Source organism: Arvicola amphibius, chromosome 6 (genome assembly GCF_903992535.2).
Source record: "Arvicola amphibius chromosome 6, mArvAmp1.2, whole genome shotgun sequence".
Lineage (NCBI taxonomy): Eukaryota > Metazoa > Chordata > Mammalia > Rodentia > Cricetidae > Arvicola > Arvicola amphibius.
Genome location: NC_052052.2, coordinates 13,759,704 through 13,787,025, shown reverse-complemented (window position 1 = coordinate 13,787,025; position 27,322 = coordinate 13,759,704). Strand labels below are relative to the sequence as shown.

Sequence of the window (27,322 nt, the reverse complement as noted above, 5' to 3'; positions counted from 1 at the left end):
TTCTTATCTGTCCTCTGAGCGTCCCAGATGCTGCTCCTTACAATTGATTCAATTTATTCACACTATAGAGCCAGGCAGGCAGGGAGGAAGCACAGCGGTGGAAAGTGCCTGCCCAGAATGTGTGAGGCGCAGTCCCGCACCACAGAGAAAGAAAGATAGATGAAAGGAAAAAGACCAAAATAAAACCAGAGAAGCAGTATAGAGACAGGCGCAGCAGCTCCAGGCTCACACCTCTATCCTGGGCTATGTGCTGAGGCCACATCTCAAAAAACAGTCAAAACTGGTTGGGTATACAAAGTTTGGCAAAACTCCTTTTGCCAAGGCTCAGGTATTTTTGCTTCTCAGGCTGTGGCTGTGTCAGTTATTCAGCCCCAGTCTTGTAGCCTGTTTGTAGCCCCAAAGTGGCTACAAGAGCATGGCTGTCTGTCAATAAAACTTTATTCATAAAAGCAGGCTGGGGGCAGATTCCTGAATGCTATAGTTTGTATTTCACGAGGGGAGGAACTTTAGAGAAAGAATAAAGAAGCCAAGATTCCAAAGAAGCCTTGTCTATATTCCCCTTTGGCACCCTGATGAACTTGAACCCCAAAGCCAGGTGCCCTACCTATAAGAATGATCTTAGGGAGTGACCAGCACATGATGACCCTAGGTGACAGAGTTGCTAGAGAGGGGCTGGCTCCATGGCAGGTAAGCATGGCACAAGACGAATGTCTGAGACATGTCTGGATCTAGGTTGCCATATCTGGGGGGACAGAGGTTGACACAAGACCTTCCTGACCTCCTGGGGCTGTGGTAGGAATTCAGGTCTCTGTATGGAAAGACAGCGCAGGCAAACTTCGCTGGGTGACGAGCGTCGCTGCCTTTGCTCTTGCTGTCTTGTTTTATCTTTGACGGTGCTGGGGATGGAACCTGAGGCCTGATGCACACTGTGCTTGCTGTTCACCACTGAGCTAAACTCCCAGCCCGTCATTGCCTTATTTCTGTGTATGTCAACTCTGTCAACCAAAGTCACAGCAATTACCAAGGCCTTGTTTACCAAGGCTCTCTCCATCTGACATACAACTGAACTTGTTCAGTTGTTATGCTGACCACACACACACACACACACACACACACACACACACTTCCACTTGACGGTTGTGCTGTTTAGTTCTGTCAACTTGACACTGCCTAGAATCACCTAGAAAAATCTTCATGAAGAACTGTCTAGATGACGGTGTTTAACGGCTGTCTATGGAGGACTGTCTCATGGTTCATTGCTGTAGGAAGAGGCAGTCCACTGTGGGCAGCACCATTCCCTCTGCAGGGGCTTCTGAATGATGTGAGAGGAGAAAGCTAGCCGAGAGCAGCAAACGAGAAGGATCCATTGACTTGGTCCATCTCTGCTTATGACCATATATGTGGTGTTTTACGTTCCTGTCTTCACTTCCCTGCCATGATGGACTGTAACCTGGAATCACAAGCCAGATAAACCTTCTCTTCCCGAAGCTGCTTTCCATTGGGATATTTTATCACAGCAACGGCAGCAGAACTAGAGCAGCCATTGCAGAACTGTGTCGGTCGGTAGTGCCCCACATGTGCCATGAGCAGATACCAACTCTGTTGACCTTTGCAGCGACCCTGTGAACTAGATTTTCTCATCGTCACAACTATTTTATGTATTAAAACTCTTGAGGCATAGAGAGATGGAGTAACTGATCCCAGGATCACACAGCTGGGGCCAGCACCAGTGGCTCTGCTCTTTAAACTTGTGCTCTTGTGACAAGATAGTTCTTTGGGCCCAAGCCTTTCTTGGCAGGTGGCAAGCTAGACTACTCCCTTGGCCCTTAGCCATTCCTCTACCACACTGACTGCTCTATTCAGCCACTTACTCATTCCTGGAGACATCCTGTCCACACCCGCCATCTGCCCCTCCCGGGATGACCCAGGGGGAAGTGCGTTATCTGTCACGAGACCATCACAGGAGATAACATTTACTGCAGGTGTGCAGATGCCACACGCTGCCCCTGTCATTTTATCTTCTTATTTATTTCCTGGGGTGGGTCCTGATGTCACCCACATTTTACAGCCTTAGAAAATACGAAAGGTTAAGTGGGGACTCTGAGGATTTCCCAGGAAGGCCGCACGTCATGGTCCAACTCTCACCCTTTTCTCTGTTGCCACCTCGGTCACCTGTCTGTCAGTTACAATGCTGACTAGCGTCGCTCAGGCATTTTCAGCTTGCTGTGTTCTGCCTTGTGAAACTGGCCTCTTGAACCCGTTTTACAGTTAAGAGTTAAGGACTCTGGGGCACAGACAGAGAACAAACTACCTTCCCAAGTTGCTGTGGCCTTCTGTTCTCCTCATAGGCATTAAGGAGGGGCTGTTAGCACAACCCTGAGCTGTCTGTCACCTTTGGGGCCTGCCCCAGCTATCCGGGATCATATTCCCAAGATGTTGCCTGACTCCCCAAGATACCTGGCATAGTCACCCCTTGAAACCACTGGAGGGATCCCCATCTTCAGAACTTCCCCTCAAGTCAATAGTGGTGTCAGCTCAGGTGTTGCCCAAGATGACAACATGCTGCCCTCCCTCTGCCTGGCTCTGCTCCCTCCTTCCCTTCTATAGGTGCTTGTCCCCAGTGGGGGTGGACAGTAATCTCTACCTCAGACCAGATTCTGGTGGCGGCGAAGCCAGGATCTGGATCCCACCCCACCCCCAAAAGCACTAGCCTTCAAGGTCTCTCTGCTCATAACAGCAGTAAGGAATGGGATGGGTGGGCTGTATGGTAGGCATAAGGAGGGGGTTCCTTAGGTTCCTTTACCACCAGGAACTTCTAAATATCTCTTGCTAGTTTCCCTGCAGAAGCAGAACCCAGGCCTGAGGCAGTATGTGCAGGCTTTAGAGTTTAAATGAGGGATCAAGACTTCAACCTTTTTCCCTTCCTTTACTTCCTAATGAATTCTGTCTCTGTGCCCCACCAACCCTGCCCTGCCCAGAGGGCACCCTGCATCAGATGTCTGGTGTGGAATCTGCCATGGTCCCCAAGAAAACACAATGTGCTTCTATCTCAGCTTGTAGGGCTCCCAACTCTCCACAGTGGCCCCATTGTCCCCTAGCAAGCCCTGTGGCAGTGCACCTGCTGGAGTGAGCCCTTCACTTTGACAGTGGCTGTCTTTCCAGAAATGAGTCTGCGGTGACATCCAGGAATGTCTCCTGGCTTCCCGGGGTGTTCAGCTCCGCAGGTGGACCTGGCGTTGCTTAGGACTTGGTCCCTTCCTCTGCCCTCACATATCACACCACTCTGGGGTGACTTCTGTCCCTTGATTCTTTATTCCCCAGCATGGTTCAGACCCAAGTCACATAGGTGACAGCAGCTGGCTGCCTTCATCACTGTGGTCCATGTGCCTCTTGGTAAAAAGTCTTGGTGGCAACTGAAGGTAGGAGCTGCTCGCCTGAGATGTTGTCTGGACCATCTCTGCGCTTCTGGCCCCTAGTCACAGGCTGACTCATGTGGTCCTGTCCATCCACCATGGGCACCTCCAGGCCATTTTCCCCAGAGGGCTGGGCTCTAACTACATCTCCTTATAGCTCCTTCTGCACAGAATTTGTGAAGGACCTGGTGAAATGGCTGCATTTGTCCGAAGTCGTCCTCCCAACCATGACCGCCTTCGCCAGCGGCCTGGGAGGTGAAGGAGCCAACATCTTTGCTCAGACTCTACTGCAGGACCCCATCCTGAAAGGAGACCCCTCAGCAATCACTCAGGTGCGCTGGTCCCTGGGTGGCAGCTCACAACCATCTACAACTCCAGCTCCAGAGGCCCTGACGCCCTCTTCTGGGCCCCGTGGGTGCTGCACATATGTGGTACACAGACATGCACACCACTAGAAGGAAACTAACAGATAACTTCCCACTAGCAAACCCCCAAAAAGGGAAACACCCAACCACTATCAAACACCCATACACGTAAAATAAAATTTTAAAAATCCCTAAAAAAAAAAAAATCCAGCCTCTCCCCTCCCGACTGGAAGTCTTGAAAGCACTTTGAACATGGGGCACACTCATGTCACCTGCCCCAGGAGGTTGTTTTAGAATTAAATGTCTCAACGTCTGTAAAGGTGAGATCTCATTTTTAAGGACTCTGAGTGTTAAACGCATAGTGATGGTTTCCGCCATGAAAATTCAACATCAGCTGTGATCATCACTGTAATATAGGTCGGTGGGTATCGAACTGGGTAGTGGGCTGTCAGCCACTTCACTGATAACTGTCTCCTTTTCCCACAGGACCTTCTGAGCTTCTCACTCAAGGACGGTAAGTGGATTTGCTGCCTTTGTGAGGTGGGTGCAGGGTGGCACCTGTGTTCCCCCGAGTGTGTCTTTGATGAGCACCGTGTGATACTGACGGGGCTTATTTCATTTCTACCTCACAACCCTCAAGTCTGTCCCTTCCTCACCACTCAGCATCCTGGGGCCACCTAGGTGACAGCTGGGGTCTCCTCCAGCCACTCTCTCCACTTACATCTCAATGATATTTCCAGAGGACTGCCTTCCTACCCTTGTGTCCCTGCCTCATACCCATCAAGGACTTCCAGCACGTTCCATGTGGCCCCGAAGCCCTGGTGGGCTTCTCATCCTCTCTCGTGCCTCCTCATTCAGTATAGTCAAGTCCCAGCCCCAAGGGTGGCCTGTACCAGCTGTGGCTCCCTGGGTGTCCCATGCTCTCTGCACCTTGGAGTCTTCGCACATACCCTCCCCTCACCCTTTTGTACACTCTCCAGACTGGGCACCATGTCTTACTGTCCTTGGTCCACCCACTGGCTCCGCCCTTACCTCCTCCCACGCAGCCCTCAGCTGCCCTGGAGACAGAACGCCTGACAAAGGCAACTTACAGATGGCGCATGGTGGGTTGATTTTGGCTCACAGTCTGAGGGCACAACCCACCACGGTGGGGAAGACATGGGAGCAGGAGACTGGGGTAGCAACTTCCATTCCATCCACAGTCAGGTGGCCGGGAAGTCAGCGCTGGCTTCCTGTCTGTTCTCCTTTTTATTTAGTCCAAGTCAGTGGCCATGGGCTGCCCACTCGGGGTGACCTTCCTTCCTCCGTTAAACCTGCTGGAAACACCCTCACAGACATGCCCGGAGGTTATGCAGTGACGATTAACCCTCCCAATGCTGCCCCTCCTCAATGTGATAACCCCACACGTAATTTTTAGTGATAACATTCTACTTGTGGTGCCAACATCTGTGGCTGTCTCATAATGAATGCACCATGTATTTAGTTCATTTTATCAGTTCTGACAGCGCTCAAAAGCCCGGAATCCTTTCTGATGCTCAAGGTGATTTTAACTATAAAACTCCGTAAAAACCAAAATAAGTTATGATGGTGGCTCACACCTTTAATCCCAGCAGAGGCAGTGGATCTCTGAGTTCAAGTCCAGCCTGGTCTATGGAGTGAGTTCCAGAACAGCTAGGGATACACAGTAACCCTGTCTCAGAAGGAAAATAAAAAGTTATATACTCCCAATATGCAAAGGCACAGAGTAAGTGTTCCTATTCCAAGGAAGAAATGGGGCAGGGAAAGGATAGACTGGGCCCGATCAGGACCAAAGCCCAGAGGACAAAGAACATATCCTGCCACCCCATATGTGACATCCCAGAGCTCTCGGTGGCCCCTCCTGTGCTCCAGCGAGCTTCAACAGCCGCACCTCTCCCATTCTCACCTGTAGCACAGAGATCTCTTCTGGGCACACTTCACTGTGTATTCCAGCTTTCCTTGGCATATGTCCTGTGGTCTTGGTTTTCTCCACCCTTCTTTGGGTCTCTGTTGGATTTTAGGCTTCACCATCACGGCTCCATCCAATGGTCTCTCAGAACCTCTCCCAGGGGATGTAACTGCCACAGATCCCCTAGAGTGTACAGCTTTCTGGAGCTTCAGTGCAAGCTTCCATGAGCCTCGGGCATTGTGCACACACCTACTGCTGGGTTTCTATGGCCATGATGAGGCACCATGATCCAACTGGGGAGGAACAGGTTTGTTTTGCTTACACTTCCACATTGTAATTTATCATTGAAGGAAGTCAGGACAGACGCTCACATAGACCAGGAACCTGGAAGCAGGAGCTTGTGCTGAGACCGTGGAGGGGTGCTGCTTACTGGCTTGCTCACCCTGCTTTCTTGTAGAAACCAGGACCACCAGCCCAGAGGTAGTGCCTCCCCACCAATCACTAAGAAAATGTCCTACAGCTGGATATTATGGAAGCATTTCCTTCATGAGGTTCCCTCCTCTCAGATGACTTTAATTTGTGTTGTTGGCCTGAAGCTACCCAGCTGCTAAACAGCTGTTGGCTCCTTCGTACACCTAGTGTCTGAACCCGGAAAGCCACTTCTAGGAAATTGAGTTCAAGCTGAGAAAGCCTCTTGACATTCAGTTTGGGCTTTTTTTTTTTTCAAAAAAATTTCCATTTTCCCAAGTTGGAGCCTTCCGTAGATGAGCTCTTCAGACTCTCCAGGATGGCCCATTACACCCAGCTTATGGCGTTCTAGAGTTCTCTAGCCTGCGGTTCAGATTCTCCTGGTCCTGGAAAGCCATCCAAAGGCCTATGAGCCATATTGTGAGGTACAAGGATGGCCTTCCTTATCGATATGCATTTCTTCCATCCATTGTACTCTTATTGCTATGGCAAAGAACCTGAATAAAAACAACCTAAGGGTACCCTCCTAGCGGGAGAGACACCGAAGAAAGGGATTTCCCAGGGTGATGCTCACCCATTGCATTGCAGGTGTTTGGACCCCTGGGGTCTCCTCAGCTGTGGGAAACTCAACTGCATAATTTATGGCTATGAGGAACTGCTTTCCCCTGTGTTTTAGTTTAAAATAGAGTGTTGGAGCCGGAGAGATGGCTCAGTGGTTAAGAGTGCCAGCTGCTCTTCCAGACGCCCTGGGTTCAGTTCTCAGTACCCATGTGGTGGCTCACAACCGCTTATAATGCCAGTCCCAGGTAATCCAGCACATCTCTGGCCTCCTTGGGCACTGCACACATATGGTACACAGACATGCATGCAGTCAAAACCGCCACCCACATAAAAACGTTCTGAGAAACCCCACCAGCTCAAGGAATGAAGGGTTTATTTTTGAATGAAAAAAAGACAAGGAAGGACAGGACTGTTCCTAGGTGTGCTGGAGGAGGCAGTTTGTTGTAGATAAAAGAGAGCAGGGGCAGAGGCGTCTGGGAGAGTCCGGAGTGAATGTGACCCCGAGCTGGGCCACCGGAGGGGAGGGGAGGGAGGGGAGGGGAGGGGGGGAGGGGAGGGGAGGGGAGGGGAGGGGAGGGAGGGGAGAACAAGGAGAGTAAAGGGTGGACCAAAGGGCCAGGCAACCAAAATGGCTGGATTGTACAGGAAAGGACTTCTGGGGAAAGGGCAGCCATACCCATAACAGACAGGAACTGAGGGATGGTGGGGGGAACCTAGTGGCCAGGTACGCTTTGATATATCAAATAGGCACCTCAGCCATTTGTCCCAGGTTTGAGACCTAACTATTTTGGGTACAGTCCATCATGGAGGGGGTGGCATGGTGACAAAAGTTTTTCTGGCCCTAGTGGGAGGAGCACAAGGCAAGGTCACATGACAGCTGCAGTCAGGAAGCAGGGAAAGGTGGATGCTCACTGGGCTTGTCTTCTCTCCCCAGTTAAAGTTTGTCGGAGACAGTCTCACAGTGATACCAAATCCAGTTAGACTGACAAAGAAGTTGAGCTACCTCACATGGGAAAACCGTTGGGCCTCTCAGTATGGACAACCAAAGTAACTTTGCACTTCCTTATGTGTCTTGGTAACAACTTCCTCACTACTCAGAAACTTCCAATAGGTAGAGCTCAGCGCCAGGCGCTGAGCAAACTCCTGTCAATAAGTTCAGGAGATAGATCTGCCACCCTCTTTGTGGAGGAAGGCCATTCAGGCACGTTCAACCATTTTCTCTTCCAGAGTTACTGGATAAGCAGCAAAGCCAGATTCTGCCTATATTGGTTTCCCATGACAAAGTGTTGCTGGCCTCCTGACTTCTCTGTACCCTCTGAGAAGCCAGACATCTGAACCGTAGACAGCTGGGTGGCACTCCCTCTGGAGGCTCTAGTGGGATCCTTCATGTCTCTCTCAGTTTTTCTTTGCTCTCAGAGCACCTTGGCCTGGGTCCTGAACCCCACCTGGCCTTCCCAAGGACTTTGCCTTCTCTCTATCTTCCCTCTGTGTACCTTACCTCTGTTGTCATGGAAGGACAACACCTCGTCAGGACAAGCTCATCTCGAGGGCTTTATTTTGATATCTGAAGAAGCATTTTTTTTTTCTGACATAAAACACTTTCCATCTCAGGTACATCTTAATGACACACTGTTCAACCGCTAAGCAGCCATGGCTGCCTCTCAGGCACCTGCTGCCCCCATAGCTGCTGTCCACCATCTTCCGCCAACTCCTGGATATTGCCTGTTCCCTAATCTGAGCTTTTAGTCCCCAAACCTTGGGTGCTTATTCTGTTAACCAGTGGGAAAGGGGGGACAAATTAAGGAGGAATTCCCCGGCAAAGTGATCAATGCCGGGTGTGGTGGTGCATGCTCTTATTCACAAAAGGTGGGAGGTAGACTCGCGAGGATCTGGAGGTCAGTGCCAACCTGGGCTGTGTGAAACCCTGCTCACAAAGCCACCTGGAAAACTCAGAGGAGGGGCAGGAAGCTCAACAGCTCAAGGGTAGGAATGGGCAAGGAGTCCAAGACTGGCAGAGAGTGAGGTGACAGATGCGGGTGGGCTGGGGGCCATCAAGGGCCTAGGTGACCAGGCTGGGGAGCTGGGCAGGTATGAGGCCCACAGGCTCAGCCAAGCAGCAGAGAGAGCTTGGAGCAGGCCGCTGGCAGGCAGACAAATGTGTCCATGGAGAAGAGAGGGTCCTGGCATGCTGCCTCAGCTCTGGGATTCTGGATGTCCAGTGCCTGTAACCAGGGTCTCTTGGAGATGCTGAGTTTACAAGATTTTGTTTAGAGACCCTTGAAGAGCAGGGAGCTGGAGCTTTCTCTGGTCACACGTGGACTGTGGAGACTGCCTTCTCTTGCTTGGTTGCTAAGGAAGGTTTGTGTGGTGCAGTCACTGCCCAACCGGATGGCAGAGCATCCTTTCATGGAGGTCCCCCCTCATGGAGGTCCCCTTCATGGAGGTCCCCCCTCATGGAGGTCCCCTTCATGGAGGTCCCCCCTCATGGAGATCCCCCTTCATGGAGGTCACCCCTCATGGAGGCTGCTGCTTGTGAGGACAATAAGAATTCTGGGTTGTTAGAAAAGATCTCTAAGCCTGCTGTTCCCAATGTGGTCCATAGACCCAAGACCAGTGCCAGCATCAGCACCAGCGGCCCCCAGAACTTTGCCAGAAATGCCCAGTCTGGGCCCAGAAGACCCACAGTGCCATCAATAACTGCTGGTTCTTTGATCCCAGTAGACTCCTCCCGGCTCTGGCCCAGAGAATACTTTTGATCCTTTATGTTATCAGTTGGGGGGCGGGAGCATGCTGCAGGAATGCACGTATTGTAGTGCACATGTGGAGGTCAGAGGTCAGCCTCCTGTGTCAGGCCTCACCTTTCACCTTGTTTGAGACAGACTCTTTGTTGCTTCCTATGGCATCCACCAGGCTAGCTGACCCATGAGCTTGTGGAGATCCCATCTTCCCCTCGCATCTCACCGTAGTGTCCTGCTTTACTGGGCTCGGGGAATCAGAGCCTTACTTAGGACATCATAGTTGCCAAGCAAGCGTCTTAGCAGTGAGCGAACTTCTAGCTCTGGGTCTCTAAACTGTGTTGAGCTGTCACAGAATGCCTGAGACTGAGTAACTTGCAGGGAACAAAGATGAATTTCTTACAGTTCTAGAAGCCGGGTCCAATATCAAGGGACCTGCATCTGGCAAGAGCCTTCATGTTGAAGTGCCCCATGGCAGAAAATGGAAGAACAAGAGAAAGCAGGAATGAGAGAAGAGAAAGCAGGATGGGTCGGGACCCGCTCTGGCAATGCCAGCGTTAATTCCTCCCGACTTAGTCTTCTCTTAAAGATTTCACCTCTTAACACTTGCATTGCACTTTTGATGGCTATAGTCAGCCCAGACCCGAGAGTACAATCTGAATGACGACATAGCCACTGTGTGCTGAGCCACTGCTCTGGACGGAGCATGGATCTAAGGGCATGGATCTCACGCAGCCACCTGACTCTCCGGCCCCCGGTGAAGCACTCTGGACACTTGCCTCAGTTTGCAGACCTGAGACCCATCAAGGCTAATTTGGATGATCTCATTTTTTTTTTTTTTTTTTTTTTTTGGTTTTTCGAGACAGGGTTTCTCTGTAGCTTTGGAGCCTGTCCTGGAACTAGCTCTTGTAGACCAGGCTGGTCTCGAACTCACAGAGATCCGCCTGCCTCTGCCTCCCGAGTACTGGGATTAAAGGCGTGCGCCACCGCCGCCCGGCTGGATGATCTCATTTTGACAGGAGAGACCAAAGCCAAGAAAGGAAAGGGGACCTTCTTGGGAAACATAGTAAGTGGAGGACTAGGAATCAAAACCAGGCTTCCTGGACCAGCGCTTTTCCCCATCGCCTCTCCACTGGGTGGAAGAACCTGCCTGTGTGGCAGGGCATCCTGCCTGCTGTAGGACGTCAAGTGGCCTCCCTGGTCTCTATCCATTAGATTTCAATAGCCTATCTCATGTTGTGACAATCGATGGTGTGTGAGGCTGGGGAGACAGCTCAGTTGGTGAAATGCTTGCTGCACAGCATGAGGACCCGAGGTTGGATCCCTGGCACCATGTAAAAGTCAAGCATGGGCGTTGAGGATATGGAGACAGGCAGGTAGGTCACTGTTGCTCACTGGCCGGCCAGCCTGCGTAGCTGAATCAGCGAGCTTTAGGTCCCATGAGATGACAGCCGAGGAAGACAGCCGACGCCTACCTCTGCCCTTAATATGTAGCTATGCATCCACCTGCACACGAATGTCGGTGCAAAATCAAAACGTTGCTATCACAGTTGCGACCTGTTTATTTGCACTCGGTAACCCTTACAAGTCATTGAGGTTGCTCTTTGGGCCCTTTGTACTGATTGTGAGTTATTGCATCGTGTGTAACCTCACATCAGCTACTGAAGACCCATATTATTGCCCCTGCTTCCAGGGAGGAAATCAGTGCCGCAGAAGGTTAAACAGGTCACCCAGGGTTCCATTTCAGAATTTCATTTAAGGCAGCACGAAGCTCGGTGTGAACTCTGAACCAGAGCCAGGGCAACTGAACCCTGAGTTTTGCCCTCTGCTTTCTTTGTACCCATTGTGGGTCAACAGAAAGCCAGGTTCCCATGCACGCACACGCACGTGAGCCATAGCTGTGCGCGCCTCACGGCTGATTCTGCTTTCTGTGAGCAGTCTGTCTGGAGGGATTGCGTCCCTGTCTCCAAATGAACAGGGCTTGGTGAAATGAGGAATGAGGCTGGCCTGGCAGAAATGTCCCTCCTGTGACCAAGCTGCTAAGTCCCCTGGCTGTGTCCTTGAGTTTTGGGCAATTGATGGTTAATTTTGCAACATCCTGCTTCCCCTATTCAGCAAATGAGCTCTGAACTGCTGCTGTGTGCACCGGCCCTGCACAAGGCCCTGGGAACAGTTCCTGGGCCTGCTGAGTGCCCGGCTCCCAGCTGAGGGCTTCCTTTCCAAGCACTCTTTGGTGGAAGCCACACAGTTCCCCCAGGAGACGGTGCAATGGCTGTCCCCTTCTTACAAAAGAGGAAAGTGTGGCACAGAGGGTAGGATAACCTGTCTGGGACCACATTGCTTGAAGCCAAGTAGTGGGATTCTAACCTTGAAGCATCACCCACAATCCATCCTTTCCCTGCTGCCTCCAGGCCTGAGGATGGACACTGTTGTGCCTTGTTCTCCACCGTGCAGAGCCATCTTATGGGTGGCAGGGTGAGCATGTCAACATGAAGAGTAATACTCAGGACAGTCAGGTGGTGCATGCCCGTAATCCAGCTCTCGGGATGCAGGGTCCAGAGGACTGAAGATCTGAGACCAGCCTGGGCTACAGTACGTCTTTGCCTTTAAACAAAACCAAACAGCAATTCTGGGTGCTTTTGGTTGTGTACTGTGTGCCTCTAGTGCTGGCCAGACTAAAGAGCCTCCGGGTACTTCTCAGCAAAGTCAGAGGTAGCATATCCCAAGACCCTGGGTTCCATCCTCGTGCTCATGCACACCCAGACACACACACACACCACACACACACACACCACACACCACACACACACCCACACACCCACACACACACACACACACACAACACAGTTGGGATCAAGGGCATGGCCCACTTCTCTACCAAGGAGCCAGTGGTCCTGGGCAAGTGACCCAGTGACCAAACCAGTGCTGTTTCCTCTGAACAATGGTGTGAGTAGCTAAGCCTGCCTCCTTGGGAAATGAAGGTTTGTGAATGCAGGGTAGAACAAGGATAGCTCAGAATGTGGCCCAGAATGGGCAATGGAGAGTATTACTGGTCTGCTGGCATATTGTTCCTTGGGTGGTTGGATGGCATCTCCCAGACTCTGCCCTTCTTCTCCTGTGCCTCTGCTTGGGTTTCCTGCCTGACTCTATCCTGCCTTGCCATAGGCCAAAGCATCTTTGTTTAGCAACCAATGAGAGCAACACATATTCACAGTGTACAAAAAGACACCCCACAGCACTAGGGTTTCTCTGTCCCTCTTGCCAGCTCCCAAACCACAACACAGAGATTTATTAATTATGAAAGCTCAGCCAATAGCTTAGGCTTATTTTTAACTAAATCTTATATCTTAAATTAACCTGTATCTTTTAAACTATGTTCTTTTACGTGGCTCAGTTACCTTTACTTTGTAATGTCCATGCTGCTTACTCTTCATCCCTGGTGTCTCCGCCTTCTTCCCAGCATTCTCCATGCCTGGAAATCCTGCCTAGCTATTGACTGTTCAGCTTTTTATTAAACCAATTACAGTAACATAGCTTCACACAGTGTAATCAAATATCTCGCAACAGGAGACAGACAGAAAAAAAGGTAGACAATCAAAACCACCAACATATTTATTTTTGTTTGCTTGAGACAACGTCCCAAGATGATCCTCCTGCTTCTACCTCCCAAGCACTGGGATTACTGGCGTGTACCACCCGGCCTGGTTTAGGCAGCGCTGAGGGTGGAAGCCAGGACTTCGTGCATGTTAGGGAAGCACTCTGTCAACTGAGCTGCATCCCTAGCTCTAAAACTGCCCATCTAAATGGTGGTCAGTAGGAACTGCTGCTGCTGAGGCAACAAAGTCCATGGTGTGGCATCCACAAGGGCTTCCCAGAGGAGGTGACCCCTGAGAAGGAATTGAGCTATGCAGAAACCTCAGGCAGAATGTTCTAAGTATTGCCAGAGCTGGGCTCATAATAAAGGCTTGGGGGAGGGGCTTAGCCAGTTATGCTCTGTGTCCAGTGCCCCCAACCATGTCCTCTTGGAAGGAAAGACTCTGAGCTCCTGAAAAGAAAAATCTCACAGAGATGGCAAAGGTCTTTTGTGTCATGTGGGGCTGTGGACACAGCAGAGAGTCTGGTGGACCAGGAGGACTGTGGTCTGTCAGTGGGTGTGCCTACTAAGCCAGGTATAGACAGACAGGAGCGGGCAGAGAAACCTGAGCTGTGGGACTGGCATTCTGATGAGCTGAGCCAGACAAGAGTCTGCACAATTGTGGGAAACAGAATGGCTGAAGCTGAGCTGCCCCTGGTGAGGAGCCAGTGGCCTCTTCAGGGAGCTGGTATTTAAGTTGAAGCTTGACTGGTGGACAAGGACCAACCTAGCAGTGCACTAGAGAGGTTCTTCCCAGACAGCAGTCATGCAAGTATAAAGGGCCGGACGTCAGTACATGCTTGGCTTCTGGGCTGGATTGATGGTTGATGCATGAAGCAAAGACAGGTAGTAGAGGATGCGAGAGAAGCTGGCAGGCGGGGCCTGAGAATGGACAGTCTTGCAGGCCATGACAAGATGTGTTGGTTTCTTTCTAAAGACATGGAAGCTGTTAGACTTTTAAGCTGGGATAGAAAATGATCTGATAGGTTTTCGTGGACCTCTCTGGCCACCATGGGGCAAATTGAATGCATGGGGCCAGCAGGGTGACCAGAGGTGGTAGACCAATGGCCATAGTCATGCCAAGTGGAGCAAAGTGCTCAAACCCAGTAGTCTGTTCTTAGGAGGTGCGGCTCTGGCCTTAGCTGATGACCTGGATGCCGGGCTAGGAGAACCAGAAGTCTCTAGACCAGTGGTTCTCAACTTTCCTAATGCTATGATCCTTTAATATAGTTCCTCACGTTGTGGTGACCCCTGACCATAAAATTATTTTCATTACCTTTTTTTTTATGTATACAGGTGCTTTGTCTGCATGCATGCCTGCAGACCTGAAGAGGGCATCAGATTGTGAGCTGCTATGTAGATGCTGGGAACTGAACTCAGGACCTCTGGAGGAGCAGCCCAAGTTTTTAATCACTGACCCATCTCTTCAGCCCCCTCATTGCTACTTCTTAATTGTAATTTTGCTACTGTTATAAATTGTAATACGGAAATATCAGATGCACAGGATATCTGATATGTGACTCCTGTGAAAGGGTCATTTGACCCCCAAAGGGGTCCACGATCCACAAGCTGAGAGCCACTGCTCCAGACCAATGCCCAGGGTCTTGGGCCAAAGTGGATGGATGGCATGGGTTGCTCTTCCAGAGGTCCTGAGTTCAGTTCCCAACACCTACATGGCAGCTCACAATCTGATGCCCTCTTCAGGTCTGCAGGCATGCATCAATGACAGCTTACAAGTTAGTTGACCACCTGGTAAGCTGGTAGGAGACCTGTTCCAGACTGCCTGAGATAGTCCAGGACCCAAGAGCCACCCATCTCCCTCAAAAAAGCTCTGCACCCAGGCGCACAGCCCAGCCCCCAGTCTTTGAAATGACTCTTTCCAGATGCTTCCCCTTCCCGGGAAGGGGCCTAGTGCCTGATTACCACCCTGCTTATTAACAACTCCCCGTGCACGTGGCAGCCTGAATCACCACAGCCTTGACCGATGGAGCATGCATTACCAGTTAATTACAATCGCCACCCATTAATCACCCCAGCCAAGCCTTCTCCACAGCCTGATTATCTCCGGGCGTCACAAGCTTCCCTTCAAAGAAAAAGGAGTGCCTTTGTCTGTGTGAACCCAGTGACCCCAAGACGCAACACACTTGTCTGTCGCTGGGCACGTAGGCAGCTCCCATTACAGTATGTATGTCTGAGGACTCTGAGGACCCCATCCCTGCCCTGACCAGCCTGTGTGTGTGTGTGTGTGTGTGTGTGTGTGTGTGTGTTGCTAAGAATGGAGCCTAGTGCATGTTAGATCAGCTCTGCCACTGAACTGTATCCCCAGCCAGGAATCCTCATCCCTGCTATGTTCCTCAGACATCACAGATGGGCAGCAGGAACTGAAAACTGCACGTCTGACTATTCGTGTCTCCACAGGGCCCACGAGACTGTAGAGCAGCTGAATGCCAAGTCCTGTGACTCTCTGGGGGAAAAAAAATCTGATTTTAAGCTCTTATGTTGCACCTCACTAAAGGCAGACGCTGCAGTAGGACATTTGGATGAGTCAGAGTGTCATCTAGCCTGACACAGGCAATCCTGTCACACAGGAATGCCAGGAGAGAGGCTACATGCAGGACCGTAGGCCCCAGCACAGCTGTGGTCTGGAAAGGGTCCAGGCAAAGGTGGCAGCCAAGGATTAGCTTGAGGGAAAGAAAGCTTCAAAGCTCAATAGAATCTGGGCCCTGAGAGGTGTCCCCTCAGCTCTGAAACCTTTGGAATTGCATCCAGATGAAGCATCTTGAGATGGGGAGATGGTTCTGGATGGTGGCATGATGGAGCCCCAGGGTGCCTGGGGGAGAGAAAGGAGATCCAATAAGAAGCAGAGGTTGGAGTAATATGATCAAGAGCCAAGGCTTCTAGAAACTGGGAAAGGGGTTGGGCACTGTCGCAGAATGAAGTGGGCTACTTAGTGAGCTCAAGGTCAGCCTTTGGCATACATAGCAAAACCTTATATGAAGACAGGAGCGGGCTACGTATGAGAACCTGGTGGCTGCGAAATGGCTCAGTCTCTAAAGTGCTTGCCCTGAGTTCAGTCCCCAGCATTCACACAAAAACCACGTCCAGGGACACATGCTTGTAATCCCGGCACCGGGGAGGCAGAAACAGGAGCATCCCCGGGACCTGATGGTCAGACTAGCCAAACTGGCAAGCTCCGGGTGCAGTGAGAGACCTGTCTCCAAAGATAAGGTGAAGAGAGGTGGAGGAAAAACCTGTTGACCTCTGACCTCTACACAAATACATGAACAGATACACATTTCTCTCTCTCTCTCCCTTATACACGCATGCACACACACACGGCAGACACACACATACACAGATACACACACACACAGCATGTACAAGGTCTCAGAAAGGCTGGGAACAGATCCTCCCCGACTCCCTGAGAGAAACCATCCAGCTATCACCTTGATTTGGAATCTGTGTCCACAGCGCTGTAAAATAATCAGTTTGCCCCAGTGAGACGGCTCCATGTTTAAAAGAGCTTGCTGACAAGCCCAAAAACCCGAGCTCAATCCCTGGGACCCACATAGAGGAACTCCCACAAGTTGTCCTCTGACCTCCACACATATGCCATGGCTTCACACACACACATACACACACACACACACACACACACACACACACACACAGAGAGAGAGAGAGAGAGAGAGCAACATAAACAAATTCATAGATCTTAGCATTCTGAAGCCCACCTGTGAGAAACTGATATTTGTCATCCAAGAATCAGCGGATCACATGACCCAAGACCACCAGGACAGAAAATGGAGAATTGTCTCCACTTGGAGCATTATAGGCACACAGGGATGTGTGGCCTGGTGTTCTCGGGTCAGGGGTCGGAGCCACCCCTGAGGCTGGCTTCCCTGGGGCTTTTATTTTTGTCTCCAGGTTTGGGTTTTGCTGTTTGTACCGCTGCTAACATCTCTGGATTAAAACGTGAACTGATTCTTCGGGTGTTCTGTTCCCTTTCAAGGACACTACGATGCCCGGGCAAGAGCCCTCGTTTGTCATGTGACTTCCCTGCTCCAGGTGCCCATGGAGGAGCTTGATGTACTCGAGGAGGCATTCCTGGAGAGCCTGAAGGGCAGCAAAGAGGAAGAGTCTGAGTAAGACAGCCTTGTGGGCCCAGGGAGAAGCCTGAATTCCACTTGAGGGCTTTTGCCCATAACGGGTTGTAGCATGAATATTAAAAACTCAGAGTCAGATATTGGGGTTCAACCTGAAGATCAGAAAAGCAAAGCAGCCAGCCACTGACTCCTACCTCTTCCTCAGACCAAAATGGCGATCCTGCCTCCAGAAATCCTCAGAATGAGACAGAGATGAGACCTGTCTCCTCCCGTTTTATATTCTACTCTAGTGCTGGGATTAAAGATGTGCACCACCACCGCCTGGCCTCTGTGGCTAACTAGTGTGGCTACTGGGATTAAAGGTGTGTGTTACCACTGCCTGGTCTGTAAGGCTGACCAGTGAGGTTGTTTTACTCTCTGATCTTCAGGCCAGCTTTATTTGTTAGGATACAAATGAAAGTCACTACAGTGGGTCCCCTTCCCAAGTAGAGGTCTTGCCACGGTGAGGTAGACAGACAGAGCACTGGACAAAGTCCCAGTGGCCCTGACTCACTGTGTGACCTTAGCGAGTCACTTGCCACTCTCTCTGGGCTTGGCTATGTTTACAAGAAGAAAGAAGAAATCTTCATTAAAGGCCCTGGATGTGTGACCGCCATCCAGTGGTCCCGACACCCTAGTCCACCTCAAGCAGTTATGACCCTGTCTGCAGACCCACATGAGCCATCCGCTACTTTACCACAGACAGATGGCCTCTTTCTCTCACCACAGTGTCCCTGGATGTAGGATGGCGACAGCAATAGTACCCTCTCAGGGTCACTGGAGAAAGGAATGTGACCCTGTCAGGAAATGCTCAGCCCAGGGCTGGCACGTAGCAAGGGCCTGACAGATGTGAGCCCTCCCGTTCACAAACTCCTTGTACCGTGTGGTCGGGAATATAGGGATGTGGGGAGATAGCTCAGAAAGTGCTGGCCTTAGAAGCACTGAACCGGAGGTGGATCCCAGAGCCAGCAAAAGCTGGTAATGGTGGTATATACTTGGAGTCTTGGCACTCATCAGTCTGCCAGCCTAGCCAAACTGGTGAGTTTCAGGCCATAGAGAGATCCTGCCTCAAAATTAAAAAAAAAAAAAAATAGTGGATGGTATCTGAGAAATGCCAAACAGAACTTGTCCTCTGACAACACACGCACGTGCGCACATGCACATGCGCACATGCACGTGCGCACACACGCACGCACGCACGCACTCACACATCACACACCTTGCCGCCGCCACCCATGTTCACACTAAGAATGTGGGAAGGAAAACCAACCTTGTGACTTGGCCAGCGCCCAGCTCTGAGCGTCGTCTAATCCAGTATCGTAAATTAACCCCAGTGCCCTCCTGATCCTGACCTGCTGCACGAGGCACTAGGCATTGCAGCCCAGCACAGCTTCTCATCCCTCAGTTACCCCAGTTCGACTCAGTGGAAGGTAGAAATCTGAAGCCCAGCTCAGAGGCAGAGCCTGCTCCCCCCCCCCCCAGAACAAAAGGAAGGGGTGGTAGCAGTGGCAAGGAGAGATTTTTGGTCTCTCTGTGTAGTCCTGATCTATTCTGGAACTTGCTATGTAGACCAGGCTAGCCTCAAATTCACAGAGATCCACCTACTTCTGCCTCCTGAGTGCTGGAATTGAAGGCATGCGCTACCACAGGCTCAAGTAGTTTGTTGAAATAACGTAAAGGGAGGGTGAGAAGATGGTTCAGTCAGAAGAGTTTGCCATGCAAGTGTGAGGAAGCAAATGTAGGCCTCCAGCACCCTGGTAAGAGCTGGGAACAGCAGCGAGCACCTGTAACCCTAGCGATGGCGGGTGGAGACAAGAGAGTCCCTGATACTAGTTGGGGAGCTCCAGGTTCAGTGGGAGACCCTGTCCCAAAAAATCAAATGGCGAGTGATAGAGGAAGACATTTAATGTCAACCTCTGGTCTTGACATATACAAACACACATATGCATGTATATGCATACATGCGTGCATGCACATACTTACTTCCATACACACAAACACACATGTGTGCATGCACACACTTACCCACACACACATAAGTGCACACTTACCCCATACACACACACAAACACACACATGCATGCATGCATACATTTACCCACACACACATAAGTGCATGCCTACCCCATATACACACACACAAACACACACATGCATGCATGCACACACTTACCCCCCCCACACATATGTGTATACTTACTGTCATTTACATACACAAAAGAAATATTGTGAAAATATTCGTGTTTTGATACTCGGAACTATACCAGGGAGCAAACAGCTGGACCTGGGCAATAACCTTAACCAAAGGTCATTGTCAGAAGAAAAATTACCACATTCTTCAGCTAGGTTCAAAGTGTGTCGGGCCTCACAGCCTTGAGAGGGAAAGACCTCCCAGTTAGTTAGTACCTGAGGATTTGTTACAGACAGGAGCGTGTTGGGAGGAGGGGCTGTGCCCACTCTGTCCATAGAGTCTGAGAAGATGGACTTCAGAAGTTCCGACACAGCCCAGCTCCAAACTTCCCCAGGGCCTCAGTTTCCTTACCTGCAAAATGGGGATAGCAATCAAGACCTATTGCCCAGGTTTCCTGTGGAGCAGAAAGGAAGCCAACAATGACGGGTCCATATAGTTCATCATCTATTTATTAGCAGTGGGGTTGCAATTACATTATTATTACATCGGAATGTGGAGTTTTGAGGGCTGTAGAGAGCTCTGATATTCTCTAGGATTTGAGACCAAAGGAAAGTAGCTCTTCAGACCAGGGTCTCTATTGATTCCACTATGTGGGCTTGGGCAGGTTTTTTTTTTTTTTTTTTTAATCTTCTCTGGGCACCAGGACCAGTTTGTCACCTCTGTGTTAAGGGACTGGGTTCTATAGAAATTTCTTTTCCTATTTAAGTCTTTTTAGTGATCTTCTCTCTGGTGCTTCTTTGTGGGTGGGACATAGAATGTGACATGCCACCCCAATGTGCTCGGTCCTCACCTGAATGCTAAGGCCACCCCAGCCTCCCTGAGTATTTAGTGACCTCACCTCTCCGTGCCTTGGTTTCTTCAGCTTTGGTGTGGGTTTAGTGGGAGTTCTATGTCAGAGGACTATAGGAGAATTAAATTGATTGCCTCACATCAAAAGCTTGGGACAGTGCCCTGGTATGCTGCAGGCCCTGGTGACCCTCAGCAGATACAAGGCTGGATTTTATAGATCCTGCAAGAATGTCTAACTCCTGCCAAGTGCTTCCTGATGCAGGCCCAGGAGGCCGCCCCATCTGTGACTTTTACAGTCCTGTGGGGAGCCAGCCAGATGATTTGTTCAGCCCAGGTCATATAGCCGTTCAGTGGTACCCGAATCCAACCATGTCATCAGCCTGTGCGTTGCTTTCTTCCGTTTCTTTTTATTTTCCACCACGTAGCTTAGGCTGTCTTAGAATTCACTATTTAGATCAGGCTGGCCTCGAACTCACAGAGATCTGCCTGTCTCTGCCTCCCTAGTACTGGGATTAAAGGTGTGCACCACCACACCTGATTTGTGTCTTATTTTCTTGAGGCCCAATTCAGAATCCCAGATTCCCTCCTTCCCAGCTTTAACTAGAAAAAGCTCTTAGGGCGGGCTGGAGTGGGGGCTGCACACCGTTTGCAGGTAAATCACTCATGCACACACATAGGCAAGAACATTGGTGTCCTGCCCTATCACGGCCCACCTCATTCCCTTCTAACAGACTCTCTCAGGGAACCCGGGGCTAAGCTGATGGCCAGCAAGCATAGTGGCAGAGTGCTTTTGCCTAGCATGTGCGGGGGGAGGTGGGAGGCTGAGTTCTGTTGGCAACAGGTGGTGTAGAGGAGGCTAAAGAGAACACGCTGTCATGGGAGATCAGCTGCCCTTGGGTATATTTGATTGGTGACTCTACGCTATGTACAGTGTTGGTATCTTGTTCTTGAGCCATTCCTGCAGTCAGTGTGGGATCTGACTTCAGCTGACAGGGACACACCAACCGAAGTTCATGCCCAGTAGTCTAGAGGGTGGCCAGCGACTGCCTGTCTGATTGCCATTGTGTCTAATCAGATGACAAAGTCCATAGCAGTGACAAAGCCACCGTTTAGATTTACAGTTCTCAGGATTTCGGCGTCCAAGGAGAAGGAAGAAAGTTTCTTAGCTATGACTCAGAGCAGATGTGTCCCCTTGGGTGCTCGATGTGGAAATTCACCCAGACACCTGAAATCATTGTGCGAGTAAAATGCTGTGATAATCAGCGAAGATAAGGGGCTATCTATCCACTGAACAGCGAAAGCGGTTCCTAGGATGGGTGCACCTGCGGAAATCAACGGCCCACGGAGGCGAATGTCAGAGAGAGCGCTTCCGCTGAGGTGGCTCAGTGTGTGCAGGCACCTGCTGCCAAGCCTGACAACCTGGGACCCAATCCCTAGGATCCACATGGTAGAAACAGAGAACTGATTCCCGCAAGTTATCCTCGGGCCTCCAGTTATATATACATACATAAACATACACACAAACATACATGCATACATATAGTGAACATTAATGAAAACTTGAAAACATAAAATAATTATTTTGTTTTTAAAAGAAACAAAAGGTGGCTGTAGAGTTGGGTCAGAAGATAAAAGCACTGACTGCTCTTCCAGAGGACCCAGGTTCAGTTCCCAGCACCCACACAGCGGCAGCTGGCTGGCTGTAACTCCAGTTCCAGCTCTGTTGCCCTCTTCTGGTCTCCACTGGTATTGCATACATCTGATGTACAGACTATATGGAGACAAACACACAAAATAAAATACTAAAGATTTTTTTTTTTTAAAGAAAGACAATCTCACCTTTTCCAGTCTAAAAAAAAGCTGTTTTCAAACACAGAAATAATATCATGGAGGAAGCTGTGGGGGTCAGAGCATCTCAGGTGTACGGTCTCTGCAGGACTGCTCTGATGCAGCTTCATGCATTTGAGTCACACGGACCTCAGGGACCCTATTGATTTAGCTGCCACTCTACTCCATCCAACTCAGCTGAGCCTGCTGACCATCTGGTACCGCTATAAATGGATGTCACCATGGGAACACTCTAGAAGCCAGCAGTGCCAAGTCACGTCAATGGCACTAACTTCGAAACTGTACTAGGTTCTTAGGAAAATACATTAGTAATAATTATGAACATCTTATTTATTTATTTACTTGAGACAGGCCTCACTGTATAGCCATGACTGGCCTGGAGCTTGCCATGTAGACCAGAGTGGCCTTAAGTTCTTAAACGTTTTCTGATACTTCCCATCTGTTCTCTTATTCCACGAGTTTCTAACGGGATGGTGACTGGCTTGTATTTCACCTACATGCTTCCATTTGGCCTGTGTCCGCTCTGTGTCCACTCTGGTTTTCATAAGTAGTAGGGGAGCTACATCACTGGAGCAAAGCAGTCAGCACTTCCTGGAATGATTGGTTCTGTTCAAGAAACATCCCAGGGCCGGGGAGATGTCTCAGATGCTGTGTCAGCATGAGGAGCTGGGTTGGACCCCCAGCACCCATGTGAAAAGCCCAGATGTGGCAGCGTGAGCCTCCAGCCTAGTGCTTGGGATAAGGATTGGGTGGAGACAGGCGGATCACTGAGACTCACTAGCCAGCTGCTGTCACTGAACCAGTGAGCTGCAGATCCACAGAGAGAGCCTGACTCAAAAACTTAATGTGTAGAGCAATTGAGCAGGACACTGGATGTCAACCTCTGGCCCCCGCATGCACCCAATAGGCGCACGCTGCTGAACACGTATGAACTCATATCCAGAGAAACCTGCCCTGAACACGCCCATGCCCAGGAAAAACTCCAGAAGGTAAGAGAGCTAGGAACGGAGACGCCAGCAGTGCTGGGCCCCCACACCCCGTCTCTCAGCATCCAGCCACTCCTTAGTCCATGACTGTCGTGTGAAGATGCCACTGACTTGAAGCCACACCGTCGTTCCCCACTATATGTTGTCAGCCGCTAGAATGCCTTCACTCAGGTCTTCCGCTGCCCCAGAAGCCAGTCATTTCCAGGTCTCCTGTTTGAACTAATGGCAAGGTCATTAGTGAAGGGTCAAAGTATATCACCGCCTCTGTGTAGGAGGAAGTGACGACAACCAGGAGACAGGTGGTAACAGCAACAAACATATTGAACTGGGACAGCAAGCCGGTCGCCGTGGCCAGTCATCTCCTGCAGGCCTTCAAATGCTCCCCGCCCCACCCCCAGGGAGTTTGCCCACGGAAGAGATTCAGGTGTAACCTGTACAGAGTCACACGCTCGCTCGGTGAGGCGGGGAAATCTTGTTGCTGGAACAGATAGCCCCCAAATCGGCATGGCTGGCGGCCCCAAGGGCTTATTCCGTGCTCTCGGCACCCACTGAAGATCCGCTGTGGATTTTGTTCCTGTTGTCCTGGTTCTGAGCTGCTAGCTGATGGACCAGCACCGGTCTGGAATACTGTTGGTCTCAGGATAGAACGAACCAAGGTCTCTCCCGCACTGGCTTCTGAAGACTCTGGCGGAGATGGTAGCATCATTTCCTCCCGTGTTGACTAAAGAAAGCTGGCCAGCAGCTGACAGGGATGCTGTCATCACCGAGGACATTTCCATTCCCTCCAAGTCAGCCGGCCATGGATCACAAAATGCTTTTGTTTGATTTTTTTTTAATTTTTTATAAGATGTCATGGAGCTCAGGCTGGCCTAGACTTCAGTTTAATAGCCAAGGCTACACAAGGTTGATCTGATCCTCTTGCCTCCACTTCCTCAGTTCTGGGGATTCAGATGTATTCTACCATGCCTAGCCTAAAACAATTATTTTTTTAAAAAAAAATCAGATTTATTCTACCACATCTATCCCAAAATAATTACTTTTTTAAAAAATAAGATCTATACTGAATGTACTTTACTTCCTTTATCATGTTATATAAACAGTACAAATGCCATGACACATAGCATGCTATTTTGTATGAGATGTATGAAATCTAAGCACCCTTAAAGCCTTCAAGAGGATATGCAGAAGTTACAAATGTCTACAGTTGTAAGGGACATGAGCCCCCTGGATTCTGGTGCACTCTGGGACACCCACAATAACCCCCCACCAATACTGAGGGGCAAGTGCAGGATGTCACAGTTTAGATCCTGGCCCCAGACCCCTAGTCACTCCTGGTCACATCTCGCCATCCACCTGCTGGGAACATGCTCCACCTCATCACAGAAACCCATGGCAGGCAAAGGTTCTCATCCCTGGTTCCTGGTTCTCTGCAGGAGAGCAGCCAAGAGGGGCTGCTTTCCACACAGGGCCCTTGCAGGAGGAAAGTGTGTTGGGGTGAGCTGGCACTGGCGGGCAACCAAACGTGCATCAGGTCCTTGGTGCCTGAGGCAAATCCATGTCTTGGTTCTGCTCATGAGGAAGGATCTAGGCATGTTGGTTGAGCATGAATTGGGGGCTCGGGGTTCAGCCCACAGATATGCAGACTCCAGAGGGGCAGGGCAGGGCATTGTCCGTGCGCAGTGTGTTTGTTGGCTACATAGTCATAGCCCAGCTACACTTAGTCCTCAAAAGCAATTGATCTTTAGGCTCTGCGATGGTTCAGGAAGCAGAGGCACTTGCTGCCTAGGCTGATGACCTGGTGCTCTCCCTAGGATCCACATGATGGCAGGAGAGAGCCGACTCCCACACGTTGTCCTAAACCTACACGTACACATGCATGCACTGTGAATTAATGTAAAAAATTTCACTTTTAAAAAGTATGTATTATTTTCCTCATGTTGTAGAAGACTAAGGATCAGGCCTATGTTGTATGGTAGCAACGGCCACTGTTACCGCCAAGGATGTGTGTGTACTACATGAGCCCCGATCCTAAAAGGTTTTAAGCATTCTCTTAGCACACACACACACAGAAAGAGAGGGAGAGGAAGAGGGAGAGGGAGAAAGAGAGAGAGAGAGAGAGAGAGAGAGAGAGAGAGAGAGAGAGAGAGAGAGAGAGAGAGAGAGAGAGAGAGATTCCCTCTGGAATAACCACTGTTATCTCTTAGAGCATTCAGACTGTGGGACTGCAATAAACAACTTCTTGGCAAAATATGGGAAGTTCACAGTGTGGAGTCTGGTGTTGAGGAAGCACTCACTAAATATTAACCGCTTCTCGTCATTTATGGTCGCTCCATGTTCCGTTGTCCAAATTCCAGCTTCAGTTCAGAGTTCTCTTGTAATGGCCTCTCCACCCACCCTCTACCACTCTTCTTGCCTCTGATCGCCTTAAAGCAGCCAAGGGCTAAAGGTCCGCCGGGAAAACTGAGCGTCTAGACTCTGAGCACTCAAGACCACCGTTCTCAGAGGCACTGGTGGTGGCCACTCAGTCAGTGGTGTGCTCGCCTAACATCCGCAGAACCCTGGGCTCAGCACCCGTACCACATAAACTGGACACGGTGGTGTGTGCCTGTGATTTCAGCACTTGGAAAACAGAGGCAGGAGGACCCTAAGTCCCAGGTTATTCTCAGCTAACGGCCTGCCAGGGCCTTGAGACCCTCTCTCAAGGAACTACAAACATGATTACGAAATCCCCAACCGCTGTCATTGCAGACGCCTTTTTACCCTTGGATTTATAGCATCTGTGTTTTGAGTCTGAACCAATCTAGCTGTAGCCACAATTCCACCATAATCCATACAGATGTTTCACTTGCCCATTCCACAAGTAATTGCTGTGGAGGAGATAGGTTTTCCAAAATCCCCAGGGGAGATGGATTCTGCTGGCAAGGTGGGGGTATATACTGTACTCATTCTGGGTCCGTCTGTTCTGTGAAAGCTAGTCTGCGCTTCTCTTGCTGTTGTTGCTGTTGTTATTATTATTATTATTATTATTGTCTTTTCATTATTTAAATTGCACCCATTAGGATGGATCTGCAGGGTAAGTAGTTTGCCCCATTCACTGAGATTTCCCCCAGTCACTAATGGTCCAGGGCCTGCCTACCATTGATCTTGGGTTTGGGGGTTGGTGAGGTGGGAGATCTCAAGGGCTCCTGAACCATAACTAGCCATAGACCAGCCTCTTCTCTCCAGGACCGCAGAGGCATCCCGGAAGAAGAAAGAAAAACGAAGGAAGTGGAAACGCTATCTCCTGATAGGCCTCGCCACGGTTGGAGGCGGGACAGTGATTGGTGAGGTCTGCTGTAGGGGTTAGCTCATGGTCTGTGTATCAGTGAGAAGGTGGCCCCAGCTGGTGCTAGGCACTCAGCTCAGTAGTAAATACACTCATTAACACTGATAGAAGCTGCCCGAGCTGTGCAAGCCTGTAATTCCAGTACTTGGAGATAGAGGCAGAAGGATCAGGAGTTCAAGGTCATCCTTGGCTGCCTAGAATATCTGAGGCCAGCCACCGTGAGCTATATAAGTATGTTTCCAAAAATAAAAAATAAATAAATAAATAATTTAAAGATACTGCTAGAAGCTTCCACAGAAGGCAGTGGGCAACTCATGGGAAAAGAACCCATTAATCGCCGGGCGGTGGTGGCACACGCCTTTAATCCCAGCACTCGGGAGGCAGAGGCAGGCGGATCTCTGTGAGTTCGAGGCCAGCCTGGTCTACAAGAGCTAGTTCCGGGACAGGCTCTAAAAAAGCTGCAGAGAAACCCTGTCTCGAAAAACCAAAAAAAGGAAAAAAAAAAAAAAAGGAAAAAAAAAAAAGAACCCATTAATCCTAACTGAGCTCTAACCTTGCAGGTGTGACTGGGGGGCTAGCTGCCCCCCTTGTTGCTGCGGGAGCTGCGGCAATCATTGGCAGTGCTGGGGCAGCCGCACTGGGCTCGGTGGCTGGCATTGCTGTCATGACTTCATTGTTCGGTGCAGCTGGAGCCGGCCTGACAGGTAAGGTGGAAAGGGAGCAGGAGTTGGAAAGGATTCTTATCCAGCATGACTCAGCCGGAAGGATACCCTAGGTGGCGTCCTAAGGGCATGAGATGTGGCTTTGCCCCTTCTGAGCCCCGCCAAGGTAGACTCGCAGACACATATCTCAGAAGTTGCTGGACTCATATTCAGCACAGCCAGGGTCAGGACAAAGTTTGACAAACGAATTTTTCCCCACGGACACCCCATGAG

General features: G+C 50.2%; 1 protein-coding gene and 1 pseudogene across 5 annotated transcripts in view; both read left to right on the top strand.

Annotated features, from left to right (window-relative positions):
* Tmco4 (transmembrane and coiled-coil domains 4) overlaps nucleotides 1–27,322 on the top strand; it is a 73,389-nt gene that overhangs the window by 14,038 nt on the left and 32,029 nt on the right. For 4 of the 5 annotated variants that reach the window (XM_038333838.1, XM_038333840.1, XM_038333837.1 and 1 more), the window contains exons 4-8: nucleotides 3,571–3,745; nucleotides 4,265–4,292; nucleotides 17,116–17,248; nucleotides 26,288–26,385; nucleotides 26,948–27,091. In XM_038333838.1, coding sequence (XP_038189766.1) covers nucleotides 3,571–3,745; nucleotides 4,265–4,292; nucleotides 17,116–17,248; nucleotides 26,288–26,385; nucleotides 26,948–27,091 — 578 coding nt within the window. The remainder of the gene's footprint in view (nucleotides 1–3,570; nucleotides 3,746–4,264; nucleotides 4,293–17,115; nucleotides 17,249–26,287; nucleotides 26,386–26,947; nucleotides 27,092–27,322) is intronic. The other variant, XM_038333842.1, reaches the window with a different exon arrangement.
* Nucleotides 6,692–6,840, top strand: LOC119818177 (annotated as a pseudogene).